Source organism: Ovis aries, chromosome X (assembly GCF_016772045.2).
Source record: "Ovis aries strain OAR_USU_Benz2616 breed Rambouillet chromosome X, ARS-UI_Ramb_v3.0, whole genome shotgun sequence".
NCBI lineage: Eukaryota > Metazoa > Chordata > Mammalia > Artiodactyla > Bovidae > Ovis > Ovis aries.
The window spans coordinates 42,950,512-42,971,909 of NC_056080.1; the positions used below are offsets into that span (position 1 = coordinate 42,950,512).

Here is a 21,398-nt window from a genome sequence, read left to right on the forward strand (position 1 = left end):
GAAGGTCAAACAAAACATTTCTTATAAATGTTACCCACATTATACCAAATCAGATAGATTTTAATTTTGTTTCATTAAACAATTCACAACATATAGTCTATTATTTGTCCTTCTTAATATTATCACCCACAAATAATATACACGTCAACACTATTATGTGATTCAAAACTAACTGTTGATAGTTTCTTCTGTCTCCTAAGGGTATAATTTTTTCCAGCGAGGAACCTGTCTCTATATTGCTCAATTCCATTTAAGGAGATAAGTGAGGAAAAGAGGAAAGATTGAAATTAAAAATCTCTGCCAGTCCTTCTCGGACTTCAGAGTAGGATCCAGGACAGGTGACTGTTTGTCAGAGAACATCAGTGATATTTTGTACCAAGACAGAGATGCTGGGAAAACAAGCATCAGGGAGGTGTGAGAAGAGTCTAAAGGGAGAAACATGGTGGGAGACGAATCCACAGAAAAATGTAGCCAGTGAGAAATCACCAAGGGCATCCGGTTTGAAGAGCTACCTAGAATTACAATGTCCAATATTAAGTTCTAAGTTGTTTGTTTCTGTGATTGAACCCCTCACCCTCACTGTTCAAAACTTTAGTCCAGTCTACTGCACACAAATGCTTGGGGTAGTCCAAAGAAAGTCAAGACAAAGAGGTGAATTCTAACCCAGGTTGACATAGAGCAAAGGAAAGAAGAGAGTCATAGGCCACGAATGTGAATGAGCATATGTATCATGGAAGCAAGAACCGTGGATCACAAATGATCATGAGAATGTGAGACCCAGTAAACTCATAGAAATTTGAGGGAGATCAATGGAGCTTTCCCACAGAAGATGAAATTTGGGACTTGACCTATTTTTATGCAAATCTCCAAAAGAGAGTGAGTTTAGCCTATATATAGGACATAATAACCAAATTTCAAAATAATTACATTAGATATATTGCAAATACTCTATCACATGATGTCTAAGATAGCATTTGTAAAACTGTACACAAGTTTTTGTATCACATGAAAAAGCCCTAATTATTCTAATAGAGGTATTTAATAAATCACAAATGTTTTTTCTCTATTGGTTTTGTTCAACATGTTACCAAATGGTTAATACCACTTCATCAATAACCTTCCCAAATAGGTTTAGAATTAGCCTTTGATAACAGTAAAAAAAATTCTTAGAATGGTTGAAATATACTTATAAAATACATATGCATCATTCAAGGATGAAGGAGACTGTCTGAGGGGACGATCTGGAATTTGTACTAATATATGGAAATACCGAGGAGAAGGCAATGGCACCCCACTTCAGTACTCTTGCCTGGAAAACCCCATGGACGGAGGAGCCTGGTAGGCTGCAGTCCATGGGGTCACTACGAGTTGGACACGACTAAACGACTTCACTTTCACTTTTCACTTTCATGCACTGGTGAAGGAAATGTCAACCCACTCCAGTGTTCTTGCCTGGAGAATCCCAGGGACGGGGGGAGCCTGGTGGGCTGCCACCTATGGCATCGCACAGAGTCGGACACCACTGAAGTGACTTGGCAGGAACAGCATGGAAATACCGATAGAAAAATTTCCAAATCCTTCAAAGGTTGGTCCAAACTTACCTTTGTATGGTGAATCAGACGCTCTACTTCATTCACTTTGTAGGTCTCCAATCCTAGTTCCTTGGACAATCTTAAGATACGATTCTGAGTTGGCCCAACATAAGCTCCTCCAAGGTCCACATATTTAACTTTTTGGTTCTGTTTCCCACGGAAAGAAATAAAAATAAATATTTGTGAAAATGTTTTTCTTAAGATAAAAAAGATATCCCTAAAAAAAAAAAAAGCAGATTGGCATTTCACAGGTTCTAGGCACACTCTTGAGAAATCTGTATGCAGGTCAGGAAGCAACAGTTAGAACTGGACATGGAACAACAAACTGGCTCCAAATAAGAAAAGGAGTACTTCAAGGCTGTATATTGTCACCCTGCTTATTTAATTTATATGCAGAGTACATCATGAGAAACGCTGGACTGGAAGAAACACAAGCTGGAATCAAGATTGCTGGGAGAAATATCAATAACCTCAGATATGCAGATGACACCACCCTTATGACAGAAAGTGAAGAGGAACTAAAAGCCTCTTGGTGAAAGTGAAAGAGGAGAGCGAAAAAGTTGGCTTAAAGCTCAACATTCAGAAAACGAAGATCATGGCATCCGGTCCCATCACTTCATGGGAAATAGATGGGGAAACAGTGGAAACAGTGTCAGACTTTATTTTTGGGGGCTCCAAAATCACTGCAGATGGTGACTGCAGCCATGAAATTAAAAGAGGCTTATTCCTTGGAAGAAAAGTTATGACCAACCTAGAGAGCATATTCAAAAGCAGAGACATTACTTTGCCGACTAAGGTCCATCTAGTCAAGGCTATGGTTTTCCTGTGGTCATGTATGGATGTGAGGGTTGGACTGTGAAGAAGGCTGAGCACCGAAGAACTGATGCTTTTGAACTGTGGTGTTGGAGGAGACTCTTGAGAGTCCCTTGGACTGCAAGGAGATCCAACCAGTCCATTCTGAAGGAGCTCAGCCCTGGGATTTCTTTGGAAGGAATGATGCTAAAGCTGAAACTCCAGTCCTTTGGCCACCTCATGCGAAGAGTTGACTCATTGGAAAAGACTTTGATGCTGGGAGGGATTGGGGGCAGGAGGAGAAGGGGACGACTGAGGATGAGATGGCTGGATGGCATCACTGACTCAATGGACATGAATCTGAGTGAACTCTGGGAGTTGGTGATGGACAGGGAGGCCTGGTGTGCTGCAATTCATGGGGTCGCAAAGAATCGGACATGACTGAGTGACTGACCTGAACTGAGACACACCTTGAGGAGTATCTATAGAAAGTTGGACTCTGTTCTCAACTCTACCTCATTCATGCAACTAAACGGTTATTGCATCATTCCTAATTTTAAAGCAAAATTGATTGGACTTGAAATAAGGAAGAGATTTCTGAACCCCATCATTCTCACTACATACCACAGTGCTCTGGGTTTTACTGGCTTAGATTTGTAAACTATGAATTATTGATGAATTTCTCTTTACTTAGCATTTCTGGCTAATTTTGAGGCACCTAATGCTAGAGGAAAAGCAAGAAAGGAAAGGACCACTTTTTTTTATTGAAGTATAGTTGATTTACAATGTTTCAGGTGTGCAGCAAAAAGATTCAGTTTTATGTGTGTGTGTGTATATATATATATATATATATATATATTCTTCTTCAGATTCTTTTCCATTATAGGTTACTAGAAATTTTTGATATACTTCCCTGTGCTATACAGTAGGACCTTGTTGTTTGTCTATTTTATATATAGTAGTGTGTATATGGAGAAGGCAGTGGCACCCCACTCCAGTACTCTTGCCTGGAAAATCCCATGGATGGAGGAGCCTGGTAGGCTACAGTCCATGGGATCACGAAGAGTCGGACACAACTGAGCGATTTCACTTTGACTTTTCACTTTCATGCATTGGAGAAGGAAATGGAAACCCACTCCAGTGTTCTTGCCTGGAGAATCCCAGGGACGGGGGAGCCTGGTGGGCTGCCGTCTATGGGGTCACACAGAGTTGGACATGACTGAAGCAACTTAGCAGCAGTAGCAGCAGTGTGTATCTGTCAATCCCAAATTCCTAATTTTAATCCCAAACTCCCTTCCCCTCTATTCACTTTGGTAACCATAAATTTGTTTTCTATGTGAGTCAGTTTCTTTTTTGTAAGTTCATCTGTATCATTTTTAAAGCATCTATATATAAATGATATCATATGATAATTCTTTCTTTGTGTGACTTTCTCCACCTAGCATGATAAACTCTAAGTCCATCCAGGAAATGACCATTTCTTTTGTGGTTTGTTAATCCAGATACTTGAAAGATAGCATTAGAGTCCTAATTTAAACCTTTGAAATTGCTCTTATGTTCAGTAGAAAGGTTTTCATATGGTTTTGAACTAGCTTCATTTGCAATGACTAAGGACCAACCTTTAAAAAAGAGTGAACACATCCAAACATAACTGGATTCCTAATAGTCAGGGACACTAGAGCAGGTCCTCCTTTTGTGCTTTTGTTTGTTTATTGTATGGTGGTATGATTTAGTCGCTAAGTTGCATCCAATTCCTGAGATCCCATGGACTACAGCCCGCCAGGCTCCTCTGTCCATGGGACTCTCCAGGCAAGAATACTGGAGTTGGTTGCCATTTCCTTCTCCAGGGGACCTTCCCGACCCAGGGATGGAACTTGGGTCTCTTGCATTGGCAGGCGGATTCTTTACCAACTGAGTCACTATAGCTCCCCCACTTAAAAAAGGGGGGAATATATACTTCACAAGGGCAAGGAATCTTTGTTTTACTCACTAATGTATTTCAAACATCTAATTATTGATGCAATCGTTTATGGGGAAAGTGCCAAGTGTTATGAGGCAAGAAGAGAAAAGGGACAGAAGAAAGCCATGGAAAGAAAGCAAATTGAGAGGCCATGGAGTGTTCTGAAGTAATTTTCACTCTCTTGAAAAGAGTCAAGTGAAGTTTAAGACTTTCAGAAAGAAAAAAGGAAACTCAGTTTCAGGGTCATATTTTTCCAGCCCATTCTTATTGTCTTACCCTAAGGGTGTAAGTCCTGCCTCCCACGCGGTCCCGAGCTTCCAGAACAATCACATTCAGGCCAGAGTCATGCAGAAGTTTGGCTGCTGCCATACCTGGTAGAAAATACAAGAAGAAATCAGAACCAAACACTCAACTCCAGATAAGCTCCCCGTGCTAACAGCCAATGATTAAAGTCCATGTTGGCTCATACACATAGCATATCATCACGTTCAACTTAACCAACTTACTGGTGTCTAGGGTTTCTCTATAGAGACCCAGATTCCAAGTCTGAGAAACCAACTGCTATTTCTTGAAAGAATAAAAAAGGGTTTCATTTTTAGTAAAAGTCTCAAACCCTAAAAAACTTCTTTGATCACTATATCAAAATGTTTATCTTAGACTAAATTACATGATTATGTGTCTGACAGCATGAAAGAAAACACAAAGCCCCACAAAAAAGAAATGTATAAGCCCCAGCAAACCCAGGACCAAATGGAGCAATTGACTTCATTCTCAAGGTAAATCTGAAAATCCAATAAATTTAAGTGAAGGAGCGAAGGGGGGAGTCAATCGTCAAAGCATGTGAAAGGACCTAAAATTCACTATTAAAACTGAACTTTTCGAAGTTGATGTAAAGTTACAAAACCAAAGACATAAAATGCAACTCATTTAATTGTCCTCATTCCCTGTAGGATTCATCACTGAAGAATAAAATGACTCCATTCATTTATTCATCTATTAATGCAGTCAAAAATACTTCATGCCTACTACAATTCCAACATCATGAATTCAACATAACAAAACAGCTTACTGAGATACATTTACATACAACAGACTTTAACCAGTGAGTTTTGATAAAGTATAAAGCTTAGCGTAAAGTTCAAATATGTAATTTTTGGCATAAGTACATCCTGAATGTAGTTTTTGATCTCACAAATCTTAAAATTCTGCATCTTTAACTTACAGAATTTAGTAAGAGTTTTTTCAGACAAGATAACTCGTATTCTTACCACAATGAATTGAATTTACTCAGTTCCAAATACTTTACTCATTTGCTTTATGAAATCAAATAAAATCAAGGAAATGCCAAGATGCTGTGCCTTAAAAAGAAATGAAATAATTTCTATCTTGTCTTTTAAAAATAATATTTCTGGAACTTTTAGATGAAATGTCAACCCACTCCAGTGTTCTTGTCTGGAGAATCCCAGGGACGGGGGAGCCTGGTGGGCTGCCGTCTATGGGGTCGCACAGAGTTGGACATGACTGAAGCGACTTAGCAGCAGTAGCAGTGTGAAAAAGTGGAGAAGGCAACGGCACCCCACTCCAGTACTCTTGCCTGGAAAACCCCATGGACGGAGGAGCCTGGTGGGCTGCAGTCCATGGGGTCGCTACGAGTCGGACATGACTGAGTGACTTCACTTTCACTTTTCACTTTCATGCACTGGAGAAGGAAATGTCAACCCACTCCAGTGTTCTTGCCTGGAGAATCCCAGGGATGGGGGAGCCTGGTGGGCTGCCATCTATGTGGTCGCACAGAGTCAGACACGACTGAAGTGACTTAGCAGCAGCAGCAGCAGTGTGAAAAAGGGCTTCCCCAGTGGCTCAGTGGTAAAGAATCCATCTGCCAATGCAGGAGACACAGGTTCAATCCCTGGGTCAGGAAGATCCCCTGGAAGAGGAAATGGCAACCCACTCCAGTATTCTTGATGGGAAAATTCCATCTATAGAGGAGCCTGGCGGGCTACAGTCCATGGGGTCGCAAAGAGTCAGACATGACTGAGCAACTGAGCACAAGTACAAGTGAGAAAAAAAAATCCCTACAAAAATAGCTCATATTCCTATAGTGTGCACCACATTTCAGATGCTATTCTGAGTGTTTTATTGTATCAATTCAATGAATTTTCACAGCAATCCAATTTAAAAAAAGGTACTACTGATATTCCCATTTTATGGCTCAGGAAACTGAAGCACAAAGAAGTGTCCAAGATCACATAATGAGCCAGCAGCAAAGCCAGGCAGTTTCACTTCAGTGTCCGCTTCTATAACCACTATGAGCATTGGTTTCCATGGGGCCATGGAGCCATCCTTTTCATAGATCGCACCTCTCAACTTCTGCTTCAGGGAGAAATTACATTTCAAAAGTGTTTTTTACTTTGTTTGGGTCACCATGTTTTGAAAGCACACTTGTATCTTGTGGTTTGATAAGAATCCACGGAACATAAGAAATGAGTCTACCGTTGAAGCCAGAATGAAAAGACGAGGCTCCATTCACCCTCTGTGAAGTGTCCTAAAAGAAGAAGCCCATTTTTTTTTACGAGGCTGATGTGACATTTCATTATTTGAGTTAATCCACCTTCTGATAACTGTCCTTGGGGTCAAGGCCAGAACATCCAGCAGGTGGTGGGGTGATGGTGCCAAAGTCCACCCCCCACACACAGTGTGCACGAGCATTGCACAACCCTAATTTAGAAATACAAGGCTTGGATTTTTAACTACAGTTTCCCAATTTAACCTCCATAAGGAAAAAAAAGAAAACCTTTCTACTGAATCAAAATTGCCCACGATTCAATGCCATCTCTCTTATCAAGCATCAGTTCAACAAATGAAATATGAAATAACATGCAGCCATAGTAACAGCAGTTATCATGGAAATCAGATAGACTTGCAAAGCATGTTGAGGCTTAAAAAGTGGCTCAGAATGAAACACAATATCACTCAAATACACTAGTATTTTATATTCCACAAGATACTACTAAGTAAGTACCTGATGCTATACAGAAACATTTACTAGAACGAGCCAGGGTCTTATCAAATCATTGACTAGAGTTCTCTAGGTTCGTGTGCCTTAAAAAGGCATAAATATAAATTACAAAAGTATCTTTAAATAGAGCAATACAAAAATATGTTGTGGGAAATACCTCACAATTTGTCTCACTCATGCTCCTGTGGGGTGGTATTCAAAATGCTTGTTGGACATCAACTGACAAAGACTGATTTGAAAAATAATTGATCCAAATAACAATAGCTTAAAGAAAGTCCCTGCAGTTTGTTTCTGTTCAGTCGCTAAGTTGTGTCTGACTCTTTGCAACCCCATGGACTTCCCTGTCCTTCACTATCCCCTGGAGTTTGCTCAAACCCATGTCCATTGAGTTGGCGATGCCATCCAACCATCTCATCCTCTGCATTTTAGGAAGAGGGAGTTTTAGGGTACCAAAGAAACTGAGGAGTTGGAGTCTGGTCCGGAAGTTATTAAGACTGTCAAGATGTATAAACAACAAGGTCTTACTGTACAGCACTGAGAACTATATTAAATATCCTCTGATAAATCATATGGGTGTATATATATAGATATATATATATAACAGAATCACTATGCTATACAGCAGAAATTAACCCAAATATTGTAAACCAGTTATATACTTCAATAAAAATTTTTTTAATAAAGAAAATTTAAAAAGTTTGTTTACATGTAGTTCTCAAGGGAGGGGCTTCCCCAGTGGCTCAGTGGTAAAGAATTCGCCTTCTAATATAGGAGACAAGGAGATGTGGGTTCAATCCCTGGCTTGGGAAGATCCCCTGGAGAAGGAAATGGCAACCCACTCCAGTCTTCCTGCCTGCAAAATCCCATGGGCGGAGGAGACTGGTGGGCTACAGTCCATGGTGTTGTTCAGTGTTACACAACTGAGCAACTGAACTCTGAAGGGATTCCTCACTGATGACTGGCAAAAGGATTAATGGTTTGATTAATCAAAAGATAAGCAAACAACTAAGGACCCAGAGCCCCCTGGGCTGACAACAGGGTTGTTTCCCAAGAGTTCATGTTTATGTCAGTAATTTGGAACTTTTAACACATTTTGCCATAAAACAAAAATAGGAGAGATGGTATATTCTCTTGGAAGTCTGAGAATTTTAAAATGTAATACTATTGTGAAAAACAATATAAAGTAGAAACACTAAACAATGTAATCAGTGCTGTTGAAACCCTTAGGCAATCATTTCCTGACACAATGCAGTAACAGCTAAAACAAGGAAAAGAAAATATCTACGATAATAACAAACCATCATAAAGCATTGAACGTTGCTTTGCTCTGTGTGAAGAAGTAGCATTTCACATAAAAAACCCATTTGATTTTCACCACAGTACTGACAGGTATTATTATCTTCATTTTAAAAAGAAAAAAAAAATGGAGATTAAGAGACATTCACTGACTTGCCATAGACTATACAGTTAGTAAATGGTGAGGGTTCAGCCCCAAACTGGAATTCTTAGCCACCACCCTTGGACCAAAAAGCAAAAGTTAAAAATGCAGTAACTCTATACACAGATTGATGCAATATCTTAAAAACATTCTGCTGCCCATCTAAACAGAAGAATCTTAAAATATTGGTTTTTCTTTTAAACAGAGATTTAATTTTTGCAATCAATTTGAGAGTGAAAGTAAAGTCTCTCACTTGTGTCTGACTCTTTGTGACCCCATGGACTGTATGCAGCCTGCCAGGCTCCTCCATCCATGGGATTTTCCAGGCAAGAATACTGGAGTGGGTTGCCATTTCCTTCTCCAGGGATCAAACCCAGGTCTCCCACACTGTGGCAGACTCTTTAGGCAACCAGTTTAGAAACAAGTACACAATCGCTGCCCACTTTTAAAAAGCTAATAAAAACTTGAGTTTAATATGCAGGATCAATGAATATTTCACAAACAAGTGACTATTTGGCACTTTCAGAAGTAGCCCCTATGTGTCCTAGACAGGTCACTGATAAGATCACCTCACTTGTTAGTTCTTTTTTTTTTTTTAAGTTTTTTTGGTTTTTATTTATTTATTTATTTATTTTTACTTTATTTTACTTTACAATACTGTACTTGTTAGTTCTAAATGGTGCAGGATCTATGGTATTTTGCCTCAGGGGGTCTCCTTTGGATGAATAAGCATAGTATGGCATAGCTGACTAAATGGTAGACGAAAGCCTAATGGCATGAAATGATCAAAATATTGCATCTCCCTTTCCACATAGTTCACTTGGAAAATGTTTCCTCAAGGTGATGACTATCTCAATTATTTGGATATTTCAATCTGTATTAGATACCCAAATTATTTTAAATACCTAGAAATCAGTGGTTTGCAGCATTCTATGCGTCCTGTTTTGTGCCACGGAAAAGGGCTTAAGAGTTAGAGACTGTAGGAGACTGAAAAGTACACAGGGCAAGGAACAAAAGGGCCTCTTCTAAGAGTCTTAAGAACAGTGAAGGAGCTGGGATTTGAAGGAAGATAAAAATCAAAATCACCATCTGCCTCACTCTTCGCTTTGTTAGTCTGTCTCATGTCCTTCCTTTCAAAAGCTGATATTTAACAGAATTTTTCGGCATTTTGAAATACAAGGCTAATTGTTCTGAAAACATTATCAAATATCAGTACTTCCATGTTACAAAGGACTTTTTCTCAGTTTAAAGTTACCAAAAAAGTGTCATGTTGATCAAAACTGAGAAAAAAAAATTCATGGTACCTCAAAGCATCTCTAAACTTATAACTCTAGTAAACCTTATAAGCACGCTCTTAGGAAGGAAAAAAGCCAAAAACATGCAAATAGCCCTCATCACCTCTGTCACCTCTGACAAAGCAACGGTTTTATGAGAAAATTCTAGAGACAACCAAGTGACCTTCTAATCAAAGAACTGGAATACTTTGATGTCTCTACAAAGAATGCCTTTTCAGTTATTTAACACATGCACACACACACAAAAGAGGCTGGGGTAAGAAGAAAAAATATCACCAATGTGAGACTAAATTCATTAAAGGATTCATTAAAGTGGCATTTATAGGTATAATTCAGACATTAATTGCTGAACTCTTCAACACAGAGTATAGAGGCAGGTGGACACGGGTTCAATCCTTGGTCAGGGAACTAAGATCATACATGCTGTGCAGTGCTGCCCCCCCCCCCCAAAAAAAAAGAAGAAGAAGAAAAAAGAAAGTTATGATCAGTGTGTTCTCAGGAAAAAGGAGTCAGTCTGGACTTAAACAGGAGGAACTGTTTGCTCAAAGCATTTCTTAATAAGTAGTTTAGTGGTTTACTTCCCAAAAGACGGGAATATTTTGAGCACTGACTATATGCCAGTTTCAATTCCAAATGTTTTACATATAAGAATTTATTTATTCTCCTAACAACTCTATGAAGTTGGCAGATGTAAAAAGCAAAGCACAGAGAGGTCAAGTAATATACCCAAGGTCACACAGCTGGCGACCAGTAGAGCCAGTATTCAAATCTAGGCAATGTAACTCCAGAAAACAAACATGGAAAGCAGTCTTCCTCACAATAAATGATGAAATACTGAAAGCCTTCTGTAGAACATCACGATCCACATAAATACGAGGGCCACTGCTAGCACATTCCATGCCTTTGTGTAAATTATAGGAAGAAAGAAGAAATTACACTTGTAGCAGGTAAGTTTCAAAAAAGCATCCTTTCTTCAGGTGAATACAGCTCACATTGATGCTTGGCTAGCAGTGTGTGGGCTGAATTGCATCCCCCCTCTTTCACTGCATCAGCCTGAATAGCTCATGCTGTGGCCTCCAAACTCAGAGAACTTATTTCCTGAATGATAAGAATTTAATTACCTAGTCTTTGTGTTCTCAATGTGAGTACACAGTTGGCACTTACCTGGATTCATTTAATAGCCTTCAGCAAAGATGATATTTAATTACTTAGTCAAGAAATAGACAACTGCCTGCAATGGTGTCTATATAACCATATTTAACATAGTATAAGAAAACTAAAATATTTATGCACATTGAAACTGATTTCTTCTTGTCACATCAGAAATGGTAAAGGGACTTTACCAAAGAAAAAGAGCTGGAAAGAAAGCCAGCCAATCAATTGTAATAACCACCTTACATTGGTACAGCACTATAGTTTCCAATACTCACACACATTCAGTTCTTAACAATAAGCCTTTGAGACTCGCGTTGTTTATCCTATTTTTCAGATTAGAAAATGGAGGCTCAAAGAGATTCTCAAGGGCTTGCTCACTGTGACACAATTAGCGATGGCAGAGCCCGGTCTAAAGTTTAGCTCTGTTTCTGTGTCCTGGGTGTTTTTCATTAGTCACGTGACTTCCTATAATATACAAAGGCCAAAGTTGCTTAAAACAATTTCTCAAACTGTTCTGAGTTTTAAAAACAGAATATTTCTTTATTGCCTTTCTTGGAAAGGATATATTGATAAAAACCACCTTAAGCATATCAGTGTGCAAAACCCCAGGACCATGTCATTCACAGGCAGACATGAAGACAGTAGGACACCTCCACTAAATTACTGATTAGGAGATGCTTTGGCCAAACAGTTCCTCCTTCTTAAGTCTAGACTGACTCCTCTTTCCTGAGAACACACTGATCACAACTTTCTTTTTTTTTTCAGCAGTGCCACATGGCATGTGGGGGAATCTTAGATCCCTGACTGGGGACTGAACCCATGCCCCTGCTTTGGGACTGCCGAGTCTTCACCACTGGACAACCAGGGAAGTCCCACAACTTTCTTGAAAACTGAAATAACACATGCTATAAACCAAACATACCAATGTGCACCATCCATTTGATCACGGAGAAGCAAACTCTAGAATAACATTATTGACATCTTGCTCCCAAATATGAAAAATGTAAGACTCCAAGCCTTCTTGGAAGCCCTTTGCTCTGTTTTCTCTTAGACAGTCAAAATATACAACCCCCAAAACAAATGGCAATAGCTGCTAAAATACAGGAGACCTTTACTGAAGCCTTAGGCTGTAGGATGATTTATGCTCTTGAAAAGGAGAGGAAAAAAAAAAATCAAACTTTCATGAGTTGCCATAGAAACCTTTCTCCAGATGTGCTGCTTCTGAAATACTACAATGAGACTGCCTTCCAAGACCTTTCAGAATACATCTGCTGCTGCTGCTGCTAAGTCGCTTCAGTCATGTCCGACTTTGTGTGACCCCATAGACGGCAGCCCAACAGGCTCCCCCGTCCCTTGCATTCTCCAGGCAAGAACACTGGAGTGGGTTGCCATTTCCTTCTCCAATGCATGAAAGTGAAGAGTGAAAGTGAAGTTACTCAGTCGTGTCTGACTGTTAGCGACCGCATGGACTGCAGCCTACCAGGCTCCTCCATCTATGGGATTTTCCAGGCAAGAGTACTGGAGTGGGGTGCCATCGCCTTCTCTGAGAATACATCTAAAACCATACAAATCATTTTATCACGCTTTATATGTAAATTATTGCATTTTCCTAAAATGTCAGCCATCATCATGAGTCTTGTTTCATAGCCAAGCTCTTGTCTTTCTTTTAAGTATGAAAGGAGTGGGGTAATCTTTTGTGTTCTACAATCGTGGTGGACAAAATTTGTTCTTGTCTTACCTCCGTATGATCTCCCAAGAAAAAAGGAGAAACACCCAGAAATTCCAGCTTGGTCTTTCCCAAATATGTGTGTTATAGTCTTCATTTTTTAAACTGGCACATAAAACTATAATCATTTAATTCACCTGCCTTGAATGCTTTTGGAAATTCAATGGAATATATATAAATAAATAAACACACTCCTTTAGCAATACTGTTTTTGAAGCATCAAAAATAATCATATGATTCCACCATAATTTCCCTGACTATGATATAAGGGTGAAATATCTCATTGCCATGACAGCAGCCCTTCTATGGATTACCAACATGATTAAAAAAATTTTTTTTACCAATATGGTTTTTAGAATCATGAACATCCTTAAGGTAGAATATAAAATTGTAGAGATATCATTCCCACTTCAGCTCACCCACTCTCTACACCCTAGTCTCTGAAAGAGCTGGGTGTTACAAATGCCCAGAAAAGGGTCAGAAGTCTGCTGTAGAATACTTTTAATACTTCTCATTTAAACAGCTCCATTCACCAAAACTGAGATGATCAACTTGGAATTCCAGAAGAGAATAAAATGTGGGCATTGTTAAGGAAAAGAAATTTGGATGAGATTAACAAGTAACTGGAAGACATGAAGTTACAAGGCAGTCACTTGGGAGCCTAGTTTGGAGCCTGGCCCAGGAGTTTTACTTCACCTCAGAAACACTCTTGTGAGCCAGAGACCAAGGCAGTCAGCGGTGTGCAAGGACTAGAGTGAAGGGAAAACGGAGCCCCATTCAAGGACAAGGCATTCTGTAGAAAAGCATGAGTCCTCACCTGTCTAGCCCTCACTTTCCCCATCTATAAAATGAAGTGATTAGATCAACCCCCTTTCCATTCTGTGATTAGTCTACATGAGACAAGACAACAACTTTAAATAATCTAAGATTTCATGATATAGGCGGTGTCTTCACAGCCCCAAAGCATTATCCCAAAGGCTGCCCTGTGGAGAATGAAATTTGAGTGACCTCCAGAGGTGTTAATAAAAAACATGTGATTTTTGTGCTCTGCTGGAACCAGGAAATGCAGATTCAAACAAAGCTGGTTGAGGATAGGCATGCTAAGGTAATTAGAGGTAAAAGGTTCTGATGCTGTCATTTCCTCTGAAATGCATCACAAAATAAGAAGGACTGATGGATCAAGAGCAGGACGAATAGATTGATAATATGGAATAAGGCAAATACAGCAAAAAAGTTAACCACAGAATTTAGTTGGTAGGTATATGAGTGTTGACTGTATAATTCCTTGAAATTTTTCACAATAAGAAAGATCTGGGGGGGAAAAAACATTAAATCAAGTAAGTGGTCAAAAGGTAATAACTTCCAGTTATAAACTAAGTCATCGTGATGTGATGTATAGTATGGTGACTATAATTAATAATACTACATTGTACATATGAAAATTGCTAAGAAAGTAGATCTTCAAAGTCCTCATCACGAGAAAAAAATTCGTACCTGTGTGGCGAAAGTGAAGTCGCTCAGTCATGTCTGATTCTTTGCAACCCCATGAACCAGTCTCCTCCATCCATGGGATTTTCCAGGCAAGGATACTGGAGTGGGTTCCCATTTCCTTCTGCATACACATCCACACACATCACCTATGTGGTTATGGTGTTAACTAGACGTATTGTGGTGATCATTTCACAGATATACAAATATTGAAACTTTATGTGGTGTACCTGAAACTGATATAATGAATGGTACATGTCAATTGTATCTCTATTTGCTAAAATTGGCTATAAAGTCAAAATTATGAGGATGATTATTTGAAGTGTGAAATAGGTGGATTTTCTTAGACTATACACACACACACACACACACACACACACACACACACATGTATCTTTAATTGCAGAATACTTAAGGTTCACCCAACTTAAAGATGAGTGAAGCACTGTTTAAGTACAAACGTTCAAATGTTTGCTGACATTTTCTGTATCAACAATGGCTGTTAGTAATATGTTACCAAGCTGCTGTAAAATAAAATAAACACACACACACACACACACAAGTTAAACTGGTTTCCATCCAGATGGGACTTTCAAAGTCTTTAATTAATGTACTGCATGTCTCCATCAGGGCTTCCCCGGTGGCTCAGATAGTAAAGAATCTGCCTGCAATTCAGGAGACTCAGGTTCCATCCCTGGGTCGGGAAGATCCCCTGGAGAAGGGAATGGCTATCCACTCCCTTCTTCTTGCCTGGAGAATTCCATGGACAGAGGAGCTTGCTGGGCTACAGGTCATGGGGTCGTAAAGAGTTGGACATGACTCAGTGACTAACACGCATACCTGCATCAGCAGATACTACATATGCCTGCTTGTGTGCATGCTCAGTCGCTCCAATCATGTCAACTGTTGGCCACCTTATGGACTGTAGCCCGCCAGGCTCCTCTGTCCATGGAATTCTCTAGGCAAGAATACTAGAGTGGGTTACCATGCCCTCCTTCACGGGATCTTCCCCACCCAGGGATCAAACCCATGTCTCCTGCATCTCCTGCATTGCAGGCGAATTTTTTATCTGAGCTACCTGGGAAGCCCAGGTATTTATATCATTTCTTAGTCTCTATAATCTATTGGGCGACAGGGGATGAAAATGACTTTCTCAAAGGCAGAAATGTCTCCTTATATATTTTGGGACATACTATCCTAAAGCAACTGGTCCATTTGGTCAATGTGGCTACATCTGGTGGTAGGTTGGTCACAGAAACCCCTCTCAGAAAGAGTCCTCCTGTCTTTCCCCCTACATGTCAAACATTCTCAACCACACCATTGTCCTTAAGCTGCACTTAGTCAAGGAGTTGATTCTCAAGCATGATTTGCTTCTAGACAAGAACACCACCCAACAAGAGAGGCACCAGAGCAGTGGGAAGAAGATGACTGTAATGTATTTGGAAAGGGAGCTTCCTGGAGAGGCTGAAAAGTGTATTTAGTTCCACCAAGTGGAAAATAGTGAAACGAGAAGGAAAAAGTGTCCTACCAAGAATGAAACTAGAAGTTTCTCTCTTTCTTCTTCTTTCAAGACATGCAGTACAGCAGGAAGGCCCATGGGCTACCAGCTTAGAACCTCTGCTCTAAACTACTATCTGGGCTTCAACTCATTAATAGTGACATGGCTTCAGCAGAGGACACCATTTTCTTGGGTTTTTACTGATGCATTAGCTCCTCAGATGGCTTCAAACATGGTAGTCCTTCCAACTACAAAGCAGGGCTGTTCATCAAACCAGTAAGGAAATCCCTAGTTTTCAGCATATTTACAATGTAGGGATAATTGACAAATCTGAAACTTGTGAATGATCAACTCCTATCCATTTTCCCAGGTTTTTTTCTGACTCATAACTTGGGCCCAGTCATTTGCCCAAGAGCCCATGGAATGAAACCTGGAATTCATCTTTTAATTTTCCTGGTCCCTTCTCCCATCTTACCCTTAATGCCCTAAAGATCCAGCATGACTTTGTCCCTGCCAACTTTTCTATCCTTATCCTTAGGCTCCCCACCTGGCACCTTATACTCCAGCAATATTGAAATCCTACCCCACCCCACCCACCATGATTCTTTCCATAGCCCACACAATTTAGTGTTTCCAGACCTTTGTTATACTGGAAAGAGTTCACTTAGTTTCATCTCGCCCCCCAAATTGTGGCTCAGGCTCTAGACAATTTGCCCTAACCAGCCCCCCACCCCAAGGTGGGTTAGGAGCCCAGAGTCGAGGTTTTCATAACAATTAATATGTTACCCCCTTTTAGATCACCTACAATAAGAATGAGTAGGCCATTTGGGGCTGAGGCAGAATTTGTATCTAAATCCCCAAGACTATTTTGAGAGTTCTATTATTTTAAACTTCTCACTCAAGTTACTTTTGGAAAGAGGATTTTCCTGTTATTTCATATCAACAGTTCAGAGATAGGTTGAAAGCACTGCATGTCTGTTCAAAACTCAGCCTGTGGTTTGATAAAAGCCTTTCAGAAAGCCAAAATGAGCTGGCAACGTCTGTGAAGACAAGGCCTCAAATGGAACTCGGATGAAATTACTTATGTGTTCATTAGGTTCAATTCTTTCTAAGGAAGAAAAAAAAATACCTCAAAAAAAAAAAAAGTAAAAAAAAAGATTTCTTAATCTCAGTGAGAGGCCCTGGATTCAGTTGTCAGGTTAATATCAAAAGAGGACCTGCCACACAAAAATGAATACTAGTGCCAACCTGTACAGGAAAACAATAGCTACTGCTGTCTAGGCAAATTATTTCAGGGGTATCTGTAGCTGGGATCTAGTTTCCTCATTCACCTTAGGACATCTACTCAGTTATCCCAAATCAGAAACAAATTTGGGTGCTTTTAGCCAGAATATCTAGATTTCATGCTGAGCAGTGGGCCCCAACCTTTACCAATCCAATTGTCTTTATTAATTCCTTGTGTGAAATGGCCTTTATATCACTTTAAAAAGCAAATCTTCTTCTTTCCAAAAAATTCAACCCCTCTCATATTCACAGTCTACCATGAATTAGGTGATTAAATAAATTATCCTCCTTCTTTAAACCTCAAGTCCCTGATCAGTAAAGGAGTGGAAGTATTTGTTATTGTTTAGTCGCTCAGTTGTATCTGACTCTTTGTGACACCACAGACTGCAGCACACCAGGTCCTTCTCTCCCAGAACTTGCTCAAACTCATGTTCATTGAGTCAGTGATACCATCCGACCATCTCATCATCTGTCACCCCCTTATTTACTCCCTACCTCGTCAAGTAGTTGTGAAAAGAAATTGAGGCCAAATATATAAGGCTCTCAGCACATTGCCTGTTGCATGGTGTATACTCAGTAAATAACCAATGGATGAATGAATCCAGCATCTTAGGAAGTATTTGGCCTTGAAATTGGAAGAATGAGGTTCCGATCTCACTCTGCCCCTTAGGCCCTGTGAAATCTTCGGCAAGTAACTTCCAAACTCCTTTTAATTCCAGTCTGTAAAACAGGGATGTCCCTTGCTGGCAGAGTTGATAGAACAAAAAAAAAAAATAACTGGATCTTAAGCCACCTTATTTTTAACCTATACAAAACAAATGGATAAACTGTATCATAGACTGTGTGAGTGCCCACTGACCATAGCAGAGAAGAGGTAAAGCAATATTTTCTCTGTTGGTAACATTTTTATCATGGACTTGGAGCAATCTAAGCAATATCTTTTGGTTAGTAATCCTTGGAATTAATATTGCAATCTCTTTTCTAAAATTAAGACCATTGTATTTGACAGACTGTTGTTTAGTCGCTCAGTCGTGTCTGACTCTTTGTGACCCCTTGGACTGTAGCCCGCTAGGCTCCTCTGTCCATGGGATTCTCCAGGCAAAAATACTGGAATGGGTTGCCATTTCCTTCTCCAGGGGATCTTCCCCACCCAGGGATCGAACCCACTTCCTCTGCATCTCCTGCATTGGCAGGTGCATTCTTTACTGCTGAGCCAGTCGGGAAGCCTATTTGACAGATATCCTCACACACCCCACTGTCCAAAATGGCTATTTCATACCTTTTCTTTTTAAACTTCCATGACACTAACCCTTGACCCCAGCCCTCTTCAACTAATGACTCTGCTTCATTTTTTATTGAGAAAATAAAATAACTCTTTTATCTTTTCATAATAAATCCAGCTATATACCTTCACCTGTGCCTATATGTGCTGCTTTACCTCCTATGACTCAAGTGAAGCGGCTTCTTTAAGGAAGTCAACCTTCGCGACTCTCTTTGGATCTTATTTCCCCCAGGGCTTTGAACCTCTTATCATATACTTTCTCTCCTGCAACATCAATTTCTCCCTCTCTCTTGGATCACTGCTATCAGCAAACAAAACTGCTCTGGTATCTCCCATCATCAAAAAACCTAACTGTGGCCCAATATCTCCTTTAGCTAAAACCCCTTCCCTCTGCATCTCCTCATAATACTACAGAGTTATCTTCAGCCATTGCCTCTATTTCCCCATTTCACTGCAATCAGACATTCTTCCTTACCATTCCACCTAGACTACTCTTGTCAAGGATGCCAGTGATTTTCATAGTGCAAGCCCCACAGTCCAGTCTTGGTCCTTAAATTACTTGTCCTCTTAGCAGCTTCTGGTCTTGTCCTCCTTCTTATCCTCCCTCTCTCTTTAAATATCTGTAGGATCTGCATTGATGTCTTTATTTTTTAGGCTGTACCATGCAGCTTTCAGGATCTTACTTCCCTGACTGGGGATAAAACCCAGGCCATGGCAGTGAAAGGCTGGAATCTTAACCGGTAGGCCACCTGGAACTCTCTTATCTTCCTTCTTGACCCACTCTCTTCACTGGTTTCTGGGCTACACACTTCTTTGAGATTCTTCCTCTCTAACTCTGATCCTTCTCAGACTCCTTTGCTGGATTTTCTCCCCTTTCTAGCTTCTAAATGTTGGAGAACCCCGGGACTAGGTTTCTTGGACCTCTTTTTAAAAAATCATTTCTGGGTGATCCTTAATTATGCCTTCAGCTTTTAAAAAATCATCTCAAACTGAACACATTCCAAACAGAGGTCTTGAGTCCCCTCCCCCAGATCAGTTCTTGTGCATGCTTTTCCATCTCAGTAATGGTACCCCTTTTCACCCAGTTTTTCAGGCCAAAATCCAGAATTTGTCTTTGATTCTTTTTCCCCTGGCCACTCCAAACTTCAATCAATACATCAGTAAGTCAGTTCAGTTCAGTTCAGTTCAGTCGCTCAGTCGTGTCCGACTCTTCCAACTTGACCTGAATACAACCATTGCTTAGCAACCATACTACTACTGCTATTACCTTGATCTAAGAGGACAGAATCTCTCCTTTGGATTATTGCAATAGCCTTGCAACTGCTTCCACTCTAACATCTCTAAAGTTTCAATTTACATAGCATAGAATATCTTTTAAAGCAAAATCAAATTTATGACATTTCCCTGTTTCAAATCTTCCAATGACTTCTAGTGCAAAGAGACAACCTCACCTCATTACTTAACTTACCGGGATACATATGAACACTTGTCTATGTATCCTGCCTTCCTATCCACTTTATTCCACTCTAGCTCTGTTGATTTTCCTTCTGTTCCTTGAACACTTCAAGGTTTCCCCACCATAGGGGCTTTGGATCAATTGTTCCCATCTCCTATGATAATTCCCCCCCCCCTGATATTTACATGTTGAGCATCTCTGATCTCAACTTACATTTCAAGTCTAAGGAAGAAGTATTCCCTGACACTGCTCCATCACACCATCTATTTTATTTTTCGTGGATTACTTACCACTGGTAGTACTCTGTACATATATATACAGGTGGCTCAGCAGTAAAGAATCTGCCTGCAATTTGATCCCTGGGTCAGGAAGATCCCCTAAAGAAGGAAATGACAACCCACTCCAGTATTCTTGCCTGGAAAAATCCCATGGACAGAGGAGCCTGGCAGGCTACAGTCCATGGGGTCGCAAAAGAGTTGGACACAACTGAGCAACTAAACAACAGCAATGTGTGTAGATGGATAGGAATTTATCTGGTTGATTTATTGGTTATCTATACCTGCCTCTTGAGAAATCTGTATGCAGGCCAGGAAGCAACAGTTAGAACTGGACATGGAACAACAGACTGGTTCCAAATAGGAAAAGGAGTACATCAAGGCTGTATACTGTCACCCCGCTTATTTAACTTATATGCAGAGTACATCATGAGAAACGCTGGACTGGAAGAAACACAAGCTGGAATCAAGATTGCTGGGAGAAATATCAATAACCTCAGATATGCAGATGACACCACCCTTATGGCAGAAAGTGAAGAGGAACTAAAAAGCCTCTTGATGAAAGTGAAAGAGGAGAGTGAAAAAGTTGGCTTAAAGTTCAACATTCAGAAAACAAAGATCATGGCATCTGGTCCCACCACTTCATGGGAAATGATGGAGGAACAGTGGAAACAGTGTGAGACTTTATTATTTTGGGCTCCAAAATCACTGCAGATGATGACTGGAGCCATGAAATTAAAAGATGCTTACTCCTTGGAAGAAAAGTTATGACCAACCTAGATAGCATATTCAAAAGCAGAGACATTACTTTGCTAACTAAGGTCAGTCTAGTCAGGGCTATGGTTTTTCCAGTGGTCATGTATGGATGTGAGAGTTGGACTGGGAAGAAGGCTGAGTGCCGAAGAATTGATGCTTTTGAACTGTGGTGTTGGAGAAGACTCTTGAGAGTCCCTTGGACTGCAAGGAGATCCAACCAGTCCATTCTGAAGGAGATCAACCCTGGGATTTCTTTGGAAGGAATGATGCTAAAGTTGAAACTCCAGTATTTTGGCCACCTCATGCAAAGAGTTGACTCATTGGAAAAGACTTTGATGCTGGGAGGGATTGGGGGCAGGAGGAGAAGGGGACGAAAGAGGAT

General features: G+C 40.2%; 1 protein-coding gene across 1 annotated transcript in view; it reads right to left on the reverse strand.

Annotated features, from left to right (window-relative positions):
* The window catches only part of MAOB (monoamine oxidase B), a 121,071-nt gene that overhangs the window by 74,926 nt on the left and 24,747 nt on the right, over positions 1-21,398 (reverse strand). The window contains exons 2-3 of the mRNA XM_027963635.3: positions 4,621-4,715; positions 1,602-1,739 (exon numbers count right to left, since the gene is read on the reverse strand). Of these exons, the coding sequence (XP_027819436.2) occupies positions 1,602-1,739; positions 4,621-4,715 (233 nt within the window). The remainder of the gene's footprint in view (positions 1-1,601; positions 1,740-4,620; positions 4,716-21,398) is intronic.